At 39.4% G+C, this 20,670-nt stretch overlaps 1 protein-coding gene across 2 annotated transcripts; it reads left to right on the top strand.

Annotated features, from left to right (window-relative positions):
• The first annotated feature begins 4,023 nt into the window (after positions 1–4,023).
• Positions 4,024–12,867, top strand: LOC133645530 (zinc finger protein 37-like). 2 transcript variants are annotated; one of them, XM_062040372.1, is made up of 3 exons: positions 4,024–4,426; positions 6,574–6,717; positions 11,640–12,867. In XM_062040372.1, the coding sequence occupies exon 3, from the start codon at positions 11,660–11,662 to the stop codon at positions 12,689–12,691; it is 1,032 nt and encodes a 343-aa protein (XP_061896356.1). In that variant the 5' UTR covers positions 4,024–4,426; positions 6,574–6,717; positions 11,640–11,659; the 3' UTR covers positions 12,692–12,867. The 2 variants fall into 2 exon arrangements, with proteins under 2 accessions (XP_061896356.1, XP_061896363.1); XM_062040379.1 differs by lacking the exon at positions 6,574–6,717.
• The last annotated feature ends 7,803 nt before the right edge of the window (positions 12,868–20,670 follow it).

Raw genomic sequence — 20,670 nt, 5'->3', positions numbered from 1 at the left:
GTGTGCAGCAAGCTGTTGGAGATATTTTATCAGTCTGTTGTGGCCAGTGCCCTGTACTTTGCAGTGGTTTGTTGGGGGAGCAGCACCAGCAAAAGGGACTCAAACCAGATTGATAAACTGATCCGGGAAGCCGGCCAAACTATTGGCACGCAGTTGGAGGCGTTTGTGTCAGCGAGGGACAGGAGGACACTGGACAAACTGCTGGCCAATCCTGCCCACCCACTCCACCTGACAATTAAGGGACAGCAGAGCTCATACTCCAACAGACTCCTTCAACTTCCTTCCCGCACTGTGCGATTCAAGAACTCCTTCATTCCACACTCCATCCAGCTGTATAATCACTCGCCATACAGCAATAGATGAAATCTGCCTATTACCTGACACCTGACATGTTAGCTGCTTCTCTTTGTTTTTAATGTCTATTTTCTATTTTATGCTGGATCTACTCTCTATTTTATGCTGCTGCTGTCACATATACTGTATATCAGGGGTCACCAACGCGGTGCCCGCGGGCACCAGGTAGCCCGTAAGGACCAGATGAGTAGCCCGCCGGCCTGTTCTAAAAATAGCTCAAATAGCAGCACTTACCAGTGAGCTGCCTCTATTTTTTTGATTGTATTTATTTACTAGCAAGCTGGTCTCGCTTTGCCCGACATTTGTAATTCTAAGAGAAACAAAACTCAAATAGAATTTGAAAATCCAAGAAAATATTTTAAATAAATTAAATAAATTGTTTAAATAAATTCATTATTTTTTTAACTTTGCTTCTTATAACTTTCAGAAAGACAATTTTAGAGAAAAAATACAACCTTAAAAATGATTTTAGGATTTTTAAACACATATACCTTTTTACCTTTTAAATTCCTTCCTCTTCTTTCCTGACAATTTAAATCAATGTTCAAGTAAATTTTTTTATTTTTATTGTAAAGAATAACAAATACATTTTAATTTAATTCTTCATTTTAGCTTCGGTTTTTTCGACGAAGAATATTTGTGAAATATTTCTTCAAACTTGTTATGATTAAAATTTTAAAAAATTATTCTGGCAAATCTAGAAAATCTGTAGAATCAAATTTAAATCTTATTTCAAGGTCTTTTTAATTTCTTTTAAAAATTTTGTTTTGGAAAATCTAGAAGAAATAATGATTTGTCTTCGTTAGAAATATAGCTTGGTCCAATTTGTTATATATTCTAACAAAGTGTAGATTGGATTTTAACCTATTTAAAACATGTCATCAAAATTCTAAAATTAATCTTAATCAGGAAAAATTACTAATGATGTTCCACAAATTCTTTTTTTAAGTTTTTCTCTTCTTTTTTTCGGTTGAATTTTGAATTTTAAAGAGTCGAAATTGAAGATAAACTATGGTTCAAAATTTAATTGTCATTTTTTTCGTGTTTTCTTCTCTTTCAAACCGTTCAATTAAGTGTAAATATCATTAATTATTAATAATAACATAGAGTTAAAGGTAAATTGAGCAAATTGGCTATTTCTGGCAATTTATTTAAGTGTGTATCAAACTGGTAGCCCTTCGCATTAATCAGTACCCAAGAAGTAGCTCTTGGTTTCAAAAAGGTTGGTGACCCCTGCTGTATATACTGTAATATTGTACATGGTCATTGGTATATATTGTATATATGTTATAGACATAATATAATATATCTGTATATATAATATACTGTACACATATTATGTATATATTTGTATATATTTTAGATTTTTTATCGCTATATTTAATCCATTTATACCTGCATTGTCCTTTCCACCCTTACACTTTCCATCAATGTAACTGAGCTACTGTGTTGAACAATTTCCCTTGTGGATCATTAAAGTTTGTCTAAGTCTAAGTCCAAGTCTAAGTCCAAGTAATCCCAATTACAATAAATAAATAAATAAATAAATAATAGTCGGTGAAGTAAGTTATATTTCATATGGTGAGATGAGTAAGATTATTTTGAAAATGAATGGATGGATGAAATAAATTCAGAATGTTTATCATGGTTCTTCTTCTTTGTACTTTGTAAATACTTTAAGTTTGAAGAGTTTCTTCAAGTGTATCATATCAGTACATTGTTTGATTGCTTTGCTTAATCCATTCCATCATTTAATTCCACACAGTGATATACTGAAGGTCTTAAGTGTTGTACGTGCATACAAATGTTTTAATTTAGGCAAGGCAAGGCAAGGCAACTTTATTTGTATAGCGCTTTTCATACACAAGGCAGACTCAAAGTGCTTCACAGACAACAAAGTGAAATGAAAGAAAATAAAAGCAAAATTAAAATGCAGACAATAAAAATAAAAACAGTGCAGACGTTAAAAGTTAAAAGATTAAAAGATTTAGCTGAAAGCTAAGGTGAACATAAAAGTCTTCAGTCTAGTTTTAAAAGTAGTGAGAGTTGGGGAGAGTCTGACATCTTCAGGAAGTTTATTCCAGCTATGTGTTGCATAGTGACTGAATGATGATCTCCCTTGATTTGAGTTTACTCTTGGAACCGCTAACAGATTGGTCTCAGAAGATCTTAGTGATCTAGAGGGCGTATATAGTGGGAGCATATCAGTGATATACTTGGGCCCTAGACCATGTAGTGATTTATATGTGAGCAGGAGGATTTTGAAATCTATTCTCTGATGTACAGGGAGCCAATGTAAGGATTTAAGAATTGGTGTAATGTGCTCACATTTTTTGGTCTTTGTTAGAACTCTAGCAGCAGCGTTCTGAACAAGCTGTAGCTGCCTGACAGTTTTTTTGGGAAGACCTGCAAGGAGACCATTACAATAGTCTAGCCTACTGGTAATAAAGGCATGTACAAGTTTTTCTAAGTCTTGAGCTGACATGAGCCCTCTAAGTCTTTTTACATTTTTGAGGTGATAGTAGGCCGATTTTGTTACTGATTTGATGTGACTGTCGAAATGTAAATCAGAATCTAAAATAACCCCAAGATTTCTGGCTTTATTTGAGGTTTTCAGGGACAGTGATTGAAGGTGTTGGATGACTTTAAACCTTTCTTTTTTAGCACCAAAAACAATTATCTCAGTTTTATCTTCATTTAGTTGTAGGAAATTTTGGCACATCCAGTGTTTGACTTGCTCAATGCACTGGCACAGAAGATCTATGGGGCGATAGTCATTTGGTGATAGCGCTACATAGATTTGGGTGTCATCGGCATAGCAATGATGGTCAATGTTATTATTTTGCATGATTTGTCCTAGTGGGAGCATATAGATGTTAAATAAAGTCGGCCCCAAGATTGAACCTTGGGGGACTCCACACGTTACGTTGGTTGGTTCTGATACAAAGTCACCAATGGAAACAAAATAGTTCCTATCTTGTAGATATGACTTGAACCAGCTTAAAACTGTGCCTGAGATCCCCACCCAATTTACATTATTCTCTAAGATTCAATCCAATCTAATCCACTTTATTTATATAGCACATTTACACAACAAGAATGTTTCCAAAGTGCTGCACAGCCATGTTAAAAACAATATTAAAAACAATATTAAAAACAATATTATGCTACACCAATGACTGAATAAAAACAAAGAATAAATGAATAGAAAACCAATACAGAGACAATATAAAAAATAAATATGATTAAAAACGATTTTTAAAGGGTAAAACCAATTAAAACAGTAAAATAGACATCAAAATGTATTTTTAAAAAAAAACACACAGGACAACAGAGGACAGAAGACCACACAACTCACGTAGTGTTAAAAGCCAACGAATAAAAGTGGGTCTTAATTATATATAATCTAGTGTGGGAAATACAATGGAGAAAGGGAAATAAGTTAGCGAAAGAGAAGGGAACATATTCCATGATTGCACCTAGAAGACGTAGGATATAAAACATTACATTTCAAAAAGACAAGGTTAAATAAAAGAATATAGAGTTGGGTTGCATCTCGGTCCACACTCCATATCAGTAGATGGCAGTAACCACACGATTGCTTGCCAACCGCTATTAAACCACAGAAGAAGAAAAAGCAGACTAACTTCGCGCATGCGTGGACCGATAGGGTAGCGACGACAACAATAGAGCGTTGTGGCTTGGAAGTTGGCGTTAAATCCTTCATTTCGGCATTTTTACTTATTCGCATATCGTGTGAAAAAACGAAAATGTATTATTTGCGTCAGACCTGTCTCAGTGAACTTTAAAGCTTCTCAGGCTTAGCTTAGCTTGCTAGTTAGCTTAGCCTGCGCGCTACTAAGTAAGAGACGCGGAAGTTATCAACAACAAGATCAAAGTGTTAGTGTATAAATGTGTAAATTACATATCCTGAGAGTGTCGGTAAATTAGCCACTAATCGCGGCTGTTGAAGAGATACGACATGGAACTTTCTCCAACAGAAGAGAAGGAGCGACAACATCAACTACTGGACGCAGTTTTCAAGAAGATCAAGTTGTGTTACACAGAACAGGTTTGTTTACTTCTTACTCTCACATGTTTACTAACTTTACTTTGTATTGCACCTTTAACATGAATGAACAGTTGGTCAAGACCGTCGGGGGGGTGGGGGTGGCAGGGGTGTATATTGTAGCGTCCCGGAAGAGTTAGTGCTGCAAGGGGTATTCTGGGTATTTGTTCTGTTGTGTTTATGTTGTGTTACGGTGCGGATGTTCTCCCGAAATGTGTTTGTCATTCTTGTTTGGTGTGGGTTCACAGTGTGGCGCATATTTGTAACAGTGTTAAAGTTGTTTATACGGCAACCCTCAGTGTGACCTGTATGGCTGTTGACCAAGTATGCCTTGCATTCACTTGTGTGTGTGTGAAAAGCCGTAGATATTATGTGACTGGGCCGGCACGCAAAGGCAGTGCCTTTGAGGTTTATTGGCGCTCTGTACTTCTCCCTACGTCCGTGTACACAGCGGCGTTTTGAAGAGTCATACATTTTACTTTTTGAAACCGATACCGATAATTTTGAAACTGATAATTTCCGATATTACATTTTTAAAGCATTTATCGGCCGATAATATCGTCAGTCCGATATTATTCGGACATCTGTAATAAATAAATAAATAAATAAAAAATTAAATATATATATATATATATATATATATATATATATATATACATATATATATATATATATATATATATATATATATATATATATATATATATATATATATATATATATGTCTTAATTAGATTATCCAAAAAATAGTGCTCGATACCATGGTAGAGCGTAATATGTATGTGTGGGAAAAAAATCACAAGACTATTTAATCTCTACAGGCCTGTTTCATGAGGGGTTTTCCTCAATCCTCAGGAGATTTTAATGGAAGCATTCACATACCATGGTTTATATAGGGCACATAGCGGGTGGGTACAGGCAGGCGTGGGGGCGTGGTGATTGACTCATGTGTTACCTAGGAGGTGTTTCCTTCTGTGACGGCATGCTGATAAAATTTCGCTGCGCTTGTTGAGGGATGACAAGTCTGGACGGTATATGATAAACAGTTTCTCTTTTAAGCATAGGTTGCATCTTTTGTTACCACTGTTGTATGGTGTGCTGGATGCTTCTTGCATCCAGCACACCATACAACAGTGGTAACGCCCCCACGCCTGCCTGTACCCAACCGCTATGTGCCCTATATAAACCATGGTATGTGAAGGCTTCCATTAAAATCTCCTGAGGATTGAGGAAAACCCCTCATGAAACAGGCCTGTAGAGATGAAATAGTCTTGTGATTTTTTTCCCACACATACATATATATATATATATATATATATATATATATATATATATATATATATATATATATATATATATATATATATATATATATATATATATATATATGTATGTATATGTATGTATGTATGTATGTATGTATGTATGTATGTATGTATGTATGTATGTATGTATGTATGTATGTATGTATGTATATATATATATATATATATATATATATATATATATATATATATATATATATATATATATATATATACAGTCATTGGTGGAGCTAAGGATAATATTTGAACATTGTTTTTAATATTGTTGTGCAGCACTTTGGAAACATTTTTGTTGTTTAAATGTGCTTTACAAATAAAGTGGATTGGATTGGATTGACATTCTTTCTTTGCCTGCATTTGCTCCGAGAACCTTCTTGGTTGTAGCGTCATGTTCGTGGGACACACCGCCGTCGGCCACTGTGCCATACGTGCCAAATATGCATTTCTATAACATCAGCATAGCCATTAGAAACTTAATATTTGTCATATGTGACAATATTACCGAGAACATTGGGTACATCAGAGCTTAATTGTTGACTTATAAAGAGTCGCAAAGATGCTTTATTTTGGTGTGACGTCATAGTCAACCGGAAAAGCAATACATTTATTTGCACTAAAAGGAAATAAGAGCCCCTCAATGTTTGGGAGGCACACGGCGTACGACCAATAGTCGTATTAAACTTCACATGTCGGTGTGAAAATACAAACAACCAAACTATTTGAGAAATCAGACTAATTCAGTGCATGTCAACGTAGTGAGTTACTGTACAATGTCTGCTGTCATTAGGATGCCGACTGATATATTCTTGTTTTATTCCCGTTTAGATGAAGAATGACTCATAGTCCTCACAAAGAAAAGCGGGGTGGAAGCAAGCGTCTTTTCGTGTCGTTCTTGCCATTTACGGGTCTAAATTGGCTGCCAAAGTGTACGAACTTGTCGGAATACGTCTCCATCCTTCTACTTTCCAGGTGAGAGGCGTGATTTCTGATTCCTGATTTATTTATTGACCAAACTTCTGATCACGGCGCCGCTATAAATAGTTTGTCTTTGTTAGCGCTTATAATAACAATATCACTAATACTTAGGGATGATGTTCGAAACCGGTTCTCCCGGTTGTTCGATAAGAAAAGAACCGATTCCATGGACTCGAATCCCTTTTTGAGAACCGGTTCCCGTTATCCAGGCCACTATAGTAAAGAAAAAGAGTTGGTTCTTTATTCGAATCCCTGGGAACGAATCCCGTCCCACAGGAAATGCCCTGTGGCACGTCCCAGGAAATGACGTAGCTCAGTCATTAGGCGGCAGATACAGAAAGCAGCAACAAGGCATGGCTTCATTTTACAAAAAAAATACGACGAGGAAACGGCTATCTGCAATTATTGCCATGTTGAAACATTTTCAGGCTGCACATAACCTGAAGGTTAGAGAAAGGTGTCGTGGAGAAGCACGCCCCTCTTCAACCTGCAGCGCCAATTCCAGTGATAGTGCTGGTGAGTAACTAACGTTAACTGTTGCCGGTTAATTTCCATATCTGCTCACTCGTAGCCTTTAGGCTAAAATAACGTTACTTTGTATGTCAATCCAGGATTGCAGTAATGTTAGCTAGACTAACGTTACCTAAGCATAGTCAGTGGCTAACGGTAACGTTAACGTTAGCCTTTTTGTATGTGTCTGATAACGTTAACGTTATCTTGTAGCCTACACCAGTGGTCCCCAACCACCGGTCCGAAATAAGTATATTTAAAAAATTTAAAAAAAAAAAAAAAAATCAACATAAAAAACACAAGATACACTTACAATTAGTGCACCAACCCGAAAAACCTCCCTCCCCCATTTACACTCATTCACACAAAAGGGTTGTTTCTTTCTGTTATTAATATTTCTGGTTCCTACATTATATATCAATATATATCAATACAGTCTGCAGAGATACAGTCCGTAAGCACACATTATTGTATTTTTTTATGACAAAAAAAACAAAAAACAACATACCATGAGTAACAACAGTCAATATTTATGTATTTTATTTTATTTTTTTAGGGGGGGTAACAACAGTCAATATTTATTTATTTTTTTATTATAAAATAAAAGTGAGCTTTTGTTAAACCAAATATTGTGTTTTTTTCCATATACAACAACCTACCTGGATTCGATAAGAGAATCGATAAGGATTCGATAATGGGCTCGAACTCTATAATTTCTTATCAAACATCATCCCTACTAATACTTGGTTATTTTTCGAGTCACAAAATGTAAATGGAGTATTGGTGGGTTTTTGGATGGTTATTTATTGGGTTTCATGGGCGGAATAGAGTATTTCCTATTGGCTCTGTTGTAAACGGACTTTAATTTATGTTTATTTATGATTTAGAATGCATTAAAAAAAAATACATCAGTTGTCATGGCTTTCATAATCATTATAAACGATAGGCAACTCCCTTTTTAAAGAGGAGCGGCACTTTTTTGGAATTTTGCCTGTCAGGGACAAGCGGTAGAAAATGGATGGATGGATTCACAATCTCTGTGTAAGACAAGAACACATGTTGTTTTTTTAAAAGCATTGTAATTTGTAATGTAGGGAAAGTACGTGGTGGCTATAATGAAGCTAATGGGAGTAATTATGTCAGTATGTCCATTGCATTAATAACGCATTTTATTTACCATTTACACAACGTGCCAACTTCACTGGTTTTGGGTTTTGTAGAACAAGAATACAACATTATAAAAATATGTCTGAAATGTTACAAAACAAGAATAGTATATCCCTTTTGAATTGAATCCCTGATTGGCTTTTTGTTTTTATTTTTCTGCGAGTCGTTCTGATCTTTATAATTCGTCTTGAATATTCGTCCTGTTTTCTCCCACATTTGAGTTTGCAGGGTATTTTGTAATTGAGGTTTACAATTTTTTGTCCTGTTATAGTTTGTCCTTCAGGTGAACAAGCAGCTATCTTGTCTGTATGTACGATTCTCCTGCTGTATTTATTTTGTGTGTTTTCCTGACTTGCATCGCTTCTGGTATTTTGTGATTTAGTGTGGTGATGACATTTAGAATGTCAATGCGGTGACTGGTGAATTCCTCAAAGATATTATCAGAACATATGCTGGTGCAAATGAGCAAAGCGAGACTTTTTTTTTAACACGTGTGTGTCAGGTTCAAACACTGATGACATTTATTAAACAAGACAAGAGGCAAAGAATTAAACCGAGACAGAATTCAATTTGGACTCAATATATTGAGGAGAGTCGCCCGGACATTGTATCCTTCTACAATCTCCAGCACACTCTGCCAAAAGATTGCACTCCTCCTTCTTTATTTGTGACCTGTGCTGGCAAAATGAGTCACAATGAGGAAACTTGAAAAACTGAGTTATTGTTATTTACACATTCTCCATCTAAAAACCTTCAAAATGATTTATGGTTTGTTGGAATCGGACAGAAAATGACAGAGTTACATCCGATTGAAGTCGACCAAGTTTGAGGGTCCGTTTTGAGAAAAACCAGCTTAAAGTTTACTGTTCCAGAATAAGAATGTTCCAAAACAAAACTCCATAGCAACCATACCTTAAAAGTCCTTGTAGCAACACCAAAATTGGTACAATTAAAGTCAAATCCCATGTCTAAAGGAAAAATATATATTCAACTCTATTGAAAATGGTTATGTACAAAAATGTCAACACTGTTATGTCACAGTTTTTTTGTTCACTGGTCAGTTTGTCAGCTGGTCAGCTGTCCGTAATATTCCTGACCAGCAGCACTAAGAAGATTCGCCGACTGCAGTGAATTTAGCGCACTTGCAACCGCCCGTGTACCCTCTCCACCTTCTAAATCCATTACGGAATGTAAAACAGTCTAACTTATCCACAAAAATAATAATTAAATGTTCGAAAATCACCTTTTTTCACCAAATATTCCGCTCGAATTACTGTGTTGTTTTTCATCAGGGCGCTGCCATGATACCACAATGCACCGCGCGGGGTGATTCAACCAATGAGGGTACGCCTCACAGCGACCCTTAGCAACAAGCCGGATTTGTTTACATCGGGACAGGTTTAAAAACTCAAATTGTATTGGTTCAGAATGGCGTCATCGGGAATTCCATGCTCATTTTTAGAAAGTAGGTCAACTTGGCGTCACAATGATACCAAATATGGCTAGGAGGATTCCCCCTTATTGCGGCGAGTGAGCGTTGAAAACACTGGATTTTCTCAAGGAATTTTAACACAAAGGACTAATTTCTGAAGACATACCTCGTACAAAACCTTCAAATAAAGGTGATTTAAGATGTTTTCTTGCTATTTCGATGATTGGGATCGCTAGATTGTGGCTTTATGGACTCATTTTTGTGAAAATCTCAATTTCAACCAAGATACATTTTTTTTCACTTATTTGCCTGTAGCTCGAAATTAGCCTGTGCGTATTCCGACTCGATTTGCCAGCACGGGTCACATTTGACTTTCTCCGACCACCTGACCACCGCTTCCACTTCCGGAGGGAAGTGGGTCGTAAACATCGTTGCCTTTGGTTACGGAATAGTTCAAAAGAAGAGGTCGTAAAATTGTTCAAAAAGAGTTTCGTAAAACAGTTCAAAGAGAGTTCATAAAATACTTCAAAAAGAGTGTGTCTGGAAATTGGGCAGATCCTGCCATCTGTCCGCTTTGAAGTCCTTGGCTTTTGTCTTCTTACTTGACAGGACTCAATGTAACACACCATAAAAGTAGGTGACAGTGTCATCACCAGGAAAGATGAGGTCACCTACCTAGGTTCCATTCTAGAGGCTAACCTTTCCTGTGATAAAATGGCAACCAAGGTAATCAAAAAGGTTAACCAACGAACGAGATTTCTCTACAGAATTTCCTCTCTGGTCAACAAAAGCACCTTGAGGATTCTGGCGGGAACTCTCGTTCAACCCTTTTTCGATTACGCATGCACCTCCTGGTACCCTAGTACCTCCAAAACCCTCAAATCTAAACTCCAAACATCTCAGAACAAGCTAGTCAGGTTACTTCTAGACCTCCACCCCATATCCCACCTCACTCCTACCCACTTCTCCAAAGTGGGCTGGCTCAAGGTGGAGGACAGAGTTAAACAACTTGCACTGAGCCTAGTCTATAAAATCCGCTACACCTCCCTGATACCGAAGTACATGTCAAACTACTTCCTTAACGTAAATGACCGCCATAACCACAACACCAGGGGGTGCTCCACTAACCACGTTAAACCCAGATTCCGAACTAACAAAGGTCTTAACTCATTCTCTTTCTATGCCACATCAATGTGGAATGCGCTCCCAACAGGTATAAAAGAAAGGGCATCTCTATCCTCCTTCAAAACCGCAATAAAAGTTCACCTCCAGGCAGCTACAACCCTAAACTAACACCCTCCCCGGATTGCTAATAATCAAATGTAAACAATCAAATGCAGATACTTTTTCTTTTTCTTATGCCTTCTGATCTCTCTCTCTCTCTCTCTCTCTCTCTCTCTCTCTCTCTCTCTCTCTCTCTCTCTCTCTCTCTCTCTCTCTCTCTATGTCCACTACTTGATGTCCATATCCCCCCCCTCCCTCCACACCCCTTATTGTAAATAATGTAAATAATTCAATGTGATTATCTTGTGTGATGACTGTATTATGATGATAGTATATATGATAGTATATATCTGTATCATGAATCAATTTAAGTGGACCCCGACTTAAACAAGTTGAAAAACTTATTCGGGTGTTACCATTTAGTGGTCAATTGTACGGAATATGTACTTCACTGTGCAACCTACTAATAAAAGTCTCAATCAATCAATCAATCAATCAAACACAAAGTTTTTTGTGATAATTTAGAAACAATTATTCTAACAATGTGTTTGTCCCTTTTTGTGTCCTGCAAACCTCTCTGAAGAACATATTCTCCCCGAGCGGATGATGGAGCAGAAAGAGCCACGGCCGCCCTACTTTAAAGAGAAAGAGGAGGAGCCACAGCCTCACTATATTAAAGAGGAAGAGGATGAGCCACGGCCCACCCACATCAAAGAGGAAGTGTCACATTCGCCCCACTTTAAAGGGGAAGAGCCACATCCTCCACATATTAAAGAAGAAGAGAAGTCGCAGCCCCCTCACTTTAAAGAGGAGGAGGTGGAACGCCGCCTCAGTCGGGAGGGAGAGTATCTTGAAGGGCGGGAGGAGTTCCCGTTGACTGACATTGTGAAGAGTGAAGATGATGAGGTTAAAAGTGAAAGTGAGGAGGAGAGAGAGGCGGAGCCTCCAAGCAGCAGCTCAACTCAACACATGACAACAGAAGCTGATGGAGACCACTGTGGAGGATCACAAGCAGACAAGCTCTTAGCTCCACTGTCAGATAGTGACGACACGACCTCACACTCTCCTGACACTGATGAGGAAGACTCTACAGCTGACACGACATGTCACACCGACAACACACACTTCAAATGTTCTCACTGTGACAAAACCTTTAATTACCATTGTCATTTGAAAAGAGACACGAGAACGCACACCGGGGAAAAACCTTTCACGTGCTCATTTTGCAGCAAAAGATTCTCCCTGAAACAACATTTGACAATACACTTGAGGATGCACACCGGAGAGAAACCCTTTTCCTGTTCTATATGCAGAAAAGGTTTCGTGCAGAAAGATAAGATCGAAAGACACATGAGATTGCACACCGGGGAAAAACCGTTTATGTGTTCATTCTGCGATAAAAGCTTCGTACAAAGTCAACATTTGAAAGTGCACGTAAGAACGCACACCGGCGAAAAACCTTTCGCCTGTTCAAAGTGCAACAGGAGCTTTTGTGACCGGTCCACACTTGTAAGACACGTGAGAACACACACGGGTGAGAAAGTGTTCAGTTGCAGCGTGTGTGACGAGAGATTCTCTTATCAGTACCAGTGTAAGAAACACAAGTGTGCTGGTGACAACTGCAGCAGCAAATGAAGCCGCAGCATTTTAGGATAAGAGAGGATGGACTTTAAAGGGTGGAGTGCCATCTCTGGGTTGGGGAGGAGATCTTGCCCCAAGTGGAGGAGTTCAAGTACCTCAGAGTCTTGTTCACGAGTGAGGGAAGAGTGGATCGTGAGATCGACAGGCGGATTGGTGCAGGGTCTTCAGTAATGCGGACGCTGTATCGGTCTGTTGTGGTGAAGAAGGAGCTGAGCCGCGAGGCAAAGCTCTCATCTACCGGTCGATCTACGTTCCCATCCTCACCTATGGTCATGAGCTTTGGGTTATGACCGAAAGGACAAGATCACGGGTACAAGCGGCCGAAATGAGTTTCCTCCGCCGGGTGGCGGGCCTCTCCCTTAGAGATAGGGTGAGAAGCTCTGTCATCCGGGAGGAGCTCAAAGTAAAGCCGCTGCTCCTCCACATGGAGAGGAGCCAGATGAGGTGGTTCGGGCATCTGGTCAGGATGCCACCCGAACGCCTCCCTAGGGAGGTGTTTAGGGCACGTCCGACCGGTAAGAGGCCACGGGGAAGACCCAGGATACGTTGGGAAGACTGTGTCTCCCGGCTGGCCTGGGAACGCCTCGGGATCCCCCGGGAAGAGCTGGACGAAGTGGCTGGGGAGAGGGAAGTCTGGGCTTCCCTGCTTAGGCTGCTGCCCCCGCGACCCGACCTCGGATAAGCGGAGGAAGATGGATGGATGGATGGATGGATGGATGGACTTTAAAGGCCTACTGAAAGCCACTACTAGCGACCACGCAGTCTGATAGATTATATATCAATGATGAAATCTTAACATTGCAACACATGCCAATACGGCCGGGTTAACTTATAAAGTGCAATTTTAAATTTCCCGCGAAACTTCCGGCTGAAAACGTTTCGATATGATGACGTTTGCGCGTGACGTCAACGGTTGAAGCGGAAGTATTCAGAGCCCATTGAATCCAATACAAAAAGCTCTGTTTTCATCTCAAAATTCCACAGTATTCTGGACATCTGTGTTGGTGAATCTTTTGCAATTTGTTTAATGAACAATGGAGACTGCAAAGAAGAAAGTTGTAGGTGGGATCGGTGTATTAGCGGCGGACTACAGCAACACAACCAGAATGATTTTGAGGATAGCAGACGCGCTAGCCGAACGACCTCACCTTGACTTCCTCCGTCTCCGGGCCGCCAACCGCATCGGTGTTCGGGTGAAGTCCTTCGTCGTACCGTCGATCGCTGGAACGCAGGTGAGCACGGGTCGTGATGAGCAGATGAGAGCTAGCGTAGGTGCAGAGCTAATGTTTTTAGCATAGCTCTGTCGAGGTTCAGTAGCTAAGTAAGCTTAGCAATAGCATTGCTAAGCTTCGCCAAGCTGGAAAGCATTAACCGTGTAGTCACATGTCCAGAGTTTGGTAGTATTGTTGATCTTCTGTCTATCCTTCCAGTCAGGGACTTATTAGGGTCCGCATGTACCCTGTATAAAGGACTCCCACAGGGAGTCCTTTGTACAGGTTACAAAGGAACCTATTGAATTTGTAATGTTTATTATTATTATTATTATTATTATTATTATACCGGCCGCCTCTTCGAGCTGCAATTTGACCCACTTAACATGCTTCAAAACTCACCAAATTTGACACACACATCAGCGCCTGCGAAAATTGCAAGTTAATAAAAAACCAAACCCCAAAAATCTAAATTGCGCTCTAGCGCCCCCTAGAAAAAAACAGAAACAAACTGCCTGTAACTCCCACTAGGAAGGTCGTAGAGACATGAAACAAAAACCTGTATGTAGGTCTCACTTAGACCTACAACTCATAATGACACATCCTCGGGCAAAAACCAACAGGAAGTTGGCAATTCCCCGTTCAAGACCATAAATGACTAAAAACACTCATTTTTGCTTTTTGACCTGTAATTTGACCCCCTTAAAATACTTCAAAACTCACCAAACTTCTCACACACATCGGGACTGGTGGAAATTGCGATCTAAAAAAATAACCGAACCCCAAAACTCAAAATTGTGCTCTACATAATTTTTGAAGAAAACAGAGAAAAAACTGCTCCTCAGAGGAAAACTCAGACAAAACTGCTTGTAACTTCCGGTAGGAACGTCTTAGAGACATGAAACAAATACCTCTATTTTGTTTTGTTTCTATATGCAGTATAGCCCGATGCTCTCACGTTAGCTCAATAGCTAAAGTGCTTCGTCGATGTATTGTCGTGGAGATAAAAGTCACTGTGAATGTCCATTTCGCGTTCTCGACTCTCATTTTCAAGAGGATATAGTATCCGAGGTGGTTTAAAATACAAATCCGTGATCCACAATAGAAAAAGGAGAGAGTGTGGAATCCAATGAGCCAGCTTGTACCTAAGTTACGGTCAGAGCGAAACAAGATACGTTCTGCACTGCACGCTAGTCCTTAACTTTCACGTTCCTCATCCACAAATCTTTCATCCTCGCTCAAATTAATGGGGTAATCGTCGCTTTCTCGGTCCGAATCGCTCTGGCTGCGTTGAAAACAATAGGAAAATATGAGGAGGCGGACAACTGACTACGTCACGCTACTTCCGGTAGGGGCAAGGCTTTTTTTTATCAGAGACCAAAAGTTGCGAACTTTATCGTCGATGTTCTCTACTAAATCCTTTCAGCAAAAATATGGCAATATCGCGAAATGATCAAGTATGACACATAGAATGGATCTGCTATCCCCGTTTAAATAAAAAAAATTCATTTCAGTAGGCCTTTAATCATCCCACAATAGGGAAATTATGTGATTGCAGTGCAGATACATGAAACATAAAAACTTGAGAGACACATCAAAGAACACGAAGGACATAGAATAAACCAGAAGAGCACAGAGCTCATGCAACGAGCCGCCATCTCGGCAGCGCCATTTTATACAGCTTTTAAAAGTATAACACAACGAAAAAACAGAAACATTAACAATAAATACTAAATATTGCGTACATACAATTTCACCATGCATGGACAGACAAAAAAACGAAAAACTATTTCAACCCCCCCGTGTTAAAGTTAAAGTACTAATGATTGTCACGCACACACTAGGTGTGGTGAAAATTGTCCTCTGCATTTGACCCATCCCCTTGTTCACCTCCTGAGAGGTGAGGGGAGCAGTGGGCAGCAGCGGTAGCCGCGCCCGGGAATCATTTTTGGTGATTTAACCCCCAATTCCAACCCTTGATGCTGAGTGCCAAGCAGGGAGGTAATGGCTCCCATTTTTATAGTCTTTGGTATGACTCGGCCGGGGTTTGAACTCGCAACCTACCGATCTCAGGGCGGACACTCTAACCACTAGGCCGGAAGTCGCTTCCTAGCGGTCCCACTGACAGACTCTTCACAGGAGCCAGGTGTGCCAAAGTTGAACAAAGTTTTTAATGTGCATAGATTTTTTCTCCAAGTCTTTCTCCCGCAGAACGTGACTTTTCAGTCACGTCCGTATCCTCTTTCCCCCTCCTGCTCCCGGCCGCTTGCTGTTAAAGACAACAGATGATTAGATTAACACGTACCACCCGTGAAATCGAATCACCCGCCGGCTGTGTCTCGTCGTCAGCACATGCCACGCCCCTGTTTGATGGCGCTCTGTCCTCAGCACCATGGACAGAGGCGGGGACCTTTGCTCCTGCAGACAGCGCTGGCCCCATCTCCCCTCCACACCCCCACCCCCCCTGGTGACTTCTGCGATGCTACACGTCATCGTTTGCTGGGGTAGAAGGCAGCGCGGCCAGAGAGACGAAAAGACCTAACAAAGTAACCAAGAGAGCTGAATGTCCAAGGTTGCCTACTATTCATTCTAAAATAAAATTTAAAAAAGTACAAATGTATCTGTGTTAAATACAATAACCATTTGTGTAAACTATAGTGTTCTTATGAAGTGTGTTACCTACTTTCATTTATTATTTATGGACATCAAGTAGTGGACATAGAGAGAGAGAGAGAGAGAGAGATCAGAAGGCATAAGAAAAAATATCTGCATTTGATTGTTTACATTTGATTATTAGCAATCCGGGGAGGTTGTTAGTTTAGGGTTGTAGCTGCCTGGAGGTGAACTTTTATTGCGGTTTTGAAGGAGGATAGAGATGCCCTTTCTTTTATACCGGTTGGAAGCGCATTCCACATTGATGTGGCATAGAAAGAGAATGAGTTAAGACCTTTGTTAGTTCGGAATCTGGGTTTAACGTGGTTAGTGGAGCTCCCCCTGGTGTTGTGGTTATGGCGGTCATTTACGTTAAGGAAGTAGTTTGACATGTACTTCGCTAAATGTGTTGGTTTTCTGACATGGACTTGTTTCTTCAGCATTGTCCACACGTTTAAGTCAGGACTTTGGGAAGGCCATTCTAAAATCTTCATTCTAGCCTGATTTAGCCATTCCTTTACCACTTTTGACGTGTGTTTGGGGTCATTGTCCTGTTGGAACACCCAACTGCGCCCAAGACCCAACCTCCGGGCTGAGGATTTTAGCTTGTCCTGAAGAATTTGGAGGTAATCCTCCTTTTTCATTGTCCCGTTTACTCTCTGTAAAGCACCAGTTCCATTGGCAGCAAAACAGGCCCAGAGCAGAGGAGTTCCTGGGATTAAAGGCCTCACCTTTTTTCCCCAAAACATATTGCTGGCTATTGTGGCCAAACACCAACAGGTGTAAAAGAAAGGGCATCTCTATCCTCCTTCAAAACCTCACTAAAAGAACACCTCCAGGCAACTTCAACCCTAAACTAACACCCTCCCTTCCACATCCCACCTCCCCGGATTGTAAATAATCAAATGTAAATACTCAAATGTAGATAATTATTCTTATGCTTTCCAATCTCTCTCTCTATGTCCACTACTTGCTGTACATATCCTACCAAGTCAGTCCTACACTGTTCCAATGTCCATTTCTCTGATGATGCAATTGTTGATGACTGAAGTGCTGATCTCAACCAAACCTAACCCCCCTCCACATCCCACACCCCGGATTGTAAATAATGTAAATAATTCAATGTATAAACTCTGATGATTAACTTGTGTGATGACTGCATTATGATGATAGTATATATCTGTATCATGAATCAATTTAAGTGGACCCCGACTTAAACAAGTTGAAAAACTTATTCGGGTGTTACCATTTAGTGGTCAATTGTACGGAATATGTACTTCACTGTGCAATCTACTAATAAAAGTTTCAATCAATCAATCAATCAATCAAAAACAGCTCCATTTTTGTTTCATCTGACCACAGAACTTTCCTCCAGAAGGTCTTATCTTTGTCCGTGTGATGTCAGATGAAACAAAAATTGAGCTGTTTGGCCACAATACCCAGCAATATGTTTGGAGGAGAAAAGGTGAGGCCTTTAATCCCAGGAACACCATTCCTACTATCAAGCATGGTGGTGGTAGTATAATGCTCTGGGCTTGTTTTGCTGCCAATGGAACTGGTGCTTTACAGAGAGTAAATGGGACAATGAAAAAGGAGGATTACCTCCAAATTCTTCAGGACAACCTAAAATCATCAGCCCGGAGGTTGGGTCTTGGGCGCAGTTGGGTGTTCCAACAGGACAATGACCCCCAAACACCCGTCAAAAGTGGTAAAGGAATGGCTAAGTCAGGCTAGAATGAAGGTTTTAGAATGGCCTTCCCAAAGTCCTGACTTAAACGTGTGGACAATGCTGAAGAAACAAGTCCATGTCAGAAAAGCAACACATTTAGCTGAACTGCACCAATTTTGTCAAGAGGAGTGGTCAAAAATTCAAGCAGAAGCTTGTGGATGGCTACCAAAAGCGCCTTATTGCGGTGAAACTTGCCAAATATTAACATTGCTGTATGTATACTTTTGACCCAGCACATTTGCTCACATTTTCAGTAGACCCATAATAAATTCATAAAAGAAGCAAACTTTATGAATGTTTTTTGTGACCAACAAGTATGTGCTCCAATCACAACAAAATAAGAGTTGTAGAAATGATTGGAAACTCAAGACAGCCATGACATGATGTTCTTTACAAGTGTATGTCAACTTTTGACCACGACTGTACATATTTGTTCATTATTTTGCCTTACACACACATTTCTCTCAATTCATATCGTTTAGTTCACATCTGAAACGTATTCTGGCCAATTTCTGGAAGCATATTTATGTTTTACAATTTTAGAACAGTTGTGTATTCTACAAGTTGATTTACTTTTAAAATGTGTGACTTTATGAATCATTTGTTGAATGTTGATAATCCATTCTAATAATGATCCTTATTACTCTCTTTTGTGATATGATTATTGGTTTTGTAATTATTTTATATTGTATTGACATGTGTGTGGTGTTAGTGTTGCCATGTAGCTGCTGTTTTGGTGTGGTTACTGCAGGCAGTAACCGATCTTACACAATAAAGCAATTGATCATCACTTCCTCGACCTCTTCATAACATCTACAAAATCGTTACAATTGTTTTTATGGTACTATAGAGGGATGCACTTTCTTTTTAAAACCAACACCGATAACTTCCTGCTTCTCAAGACCGATAACCAGAGCCGGCCCAAGGCATAAGCGTACTAAGCGCTTGCTTAGGGGCCCGCGGCCACCAAGGGGCCCCCAAAAGCAATTAACAAAAAATTCTCATTTTTTATTTTTTGCATGTACGAGTCTGACTGATGATTTCTAAATGATCAAAGATCAGTGAGTTGTACCCGAGTCTTTGGGTAGCTCTGCGGATAGCCTGCACTCTTCCTGTGACTGTTGCATCTGCAGAGCGGAGCTTTTCCAAGCTCAAATTAATAAAAAACTACTTGAGATCTTCCATGGCTCAAGAAAGACTGAGTGGACTGGCAGTGATTAGTATTAATAACAAAGTCGGCCATCAGATTTCTTACAGTGATGTCATAAATGACTTTGCCTCCAGAAAAGCCAGGAAGCACAGGTTTTAAGGAGTGGGTGGAGTGGTGTGGGTGTGAAGAACAGAGGAACAAAACTGTGGTGTGATGGTCAAATGTGTGAATTAAGGACCTTAATTTAAGGTAGTTTATTTTGATTTTTTCCCCAAAAAATTTTTTGCACATCATTATGTAGTAACTTTATATTTGTTTATAAACCGTTATGTTACCTTGTTTCTGGTAACTCTGTTAATTAATATTATTTAAGTATTTGCTTGATATTTAATTTAATTATGTTGTTTTTTTGTACAATTGAATTTGTTCCTTTTTATATATATTTAAGTGATTTTATTGTTGCACTTTATTGTTTTTCTTGCACTATGAATTATTTTTGCACATTGCTGTTTCAGGTTTTTGTTACCAAAAATAATAAAGTGAATCAGAATCAGCTTTATTGTCCAGTTATGTTTAACACACATGGAATTTGTGTGTTAAACTTTAAACTTCAACTTCAGTAGATTGCGCTCTCTTTGTACAAAGTAAACATTAAATATGAACAATTAACTAAAAATATAAACTAGTAATTAAAGACTAATATGTACAAGACTGATGAGACAAGATGACACTTTTACTGTAAATACAAAGCTTTATCACTTGGACTGTTCAACCCCAGGCCACTCTTGTAGCTGAATGTTTTCTACATTTTAAGATTAGGAACCATATGTGGCACTCTGGACATCATTCGTTCATTCATTGGTATTATTTATGTTCTTAACTGGGCCACCCCCATATCTTTATAAATGACATGTCATTTGTAAAGACATACCAGGCTGACAATAGGATAAAGTAAACAACACTGCCAGAGCCGCAATGAGTTTATAGTAGGTGTGTGAATGATCAACAATCAATATTATTGGCAGAAATAGAGGGCCCCAAAATCAAATTTTGCTTAGGGCCCCATGGAGGCTTGGGCCGGCACTGCCGATAACTTATTGAAATATATTATAATGTCATGTTTGTTTAGAGCTGACCTGGGAAAAGTATGTCCCGTTACATTTTGTCAATCCAACCCGCAGGATGCCTCCAAATTATTTATAAAAACCTCCATCTTATCCATCTGTCTTCT

Source organism: Entelurus aequoreus, linkage group LG03, assembly GCF_033978785.1.
Source record: "Entelurus aequoreus isolate RoL-2023_Sb linkage group LG03, RoL_Eaeq_v1.1, whole genome shotgun sequence".
In the NCBI taxonomy this organism is placed as follows: domain Eukaryota; kingdom Metazoa; phylum Chordata; class Actinopteri; order Syngnathiformes; family Syngnathidae; genus Entelurus; species Entelurus aequoreus.
This window is presented reverse-complemented; position numbering and strand designations above follow the sequence as displayed.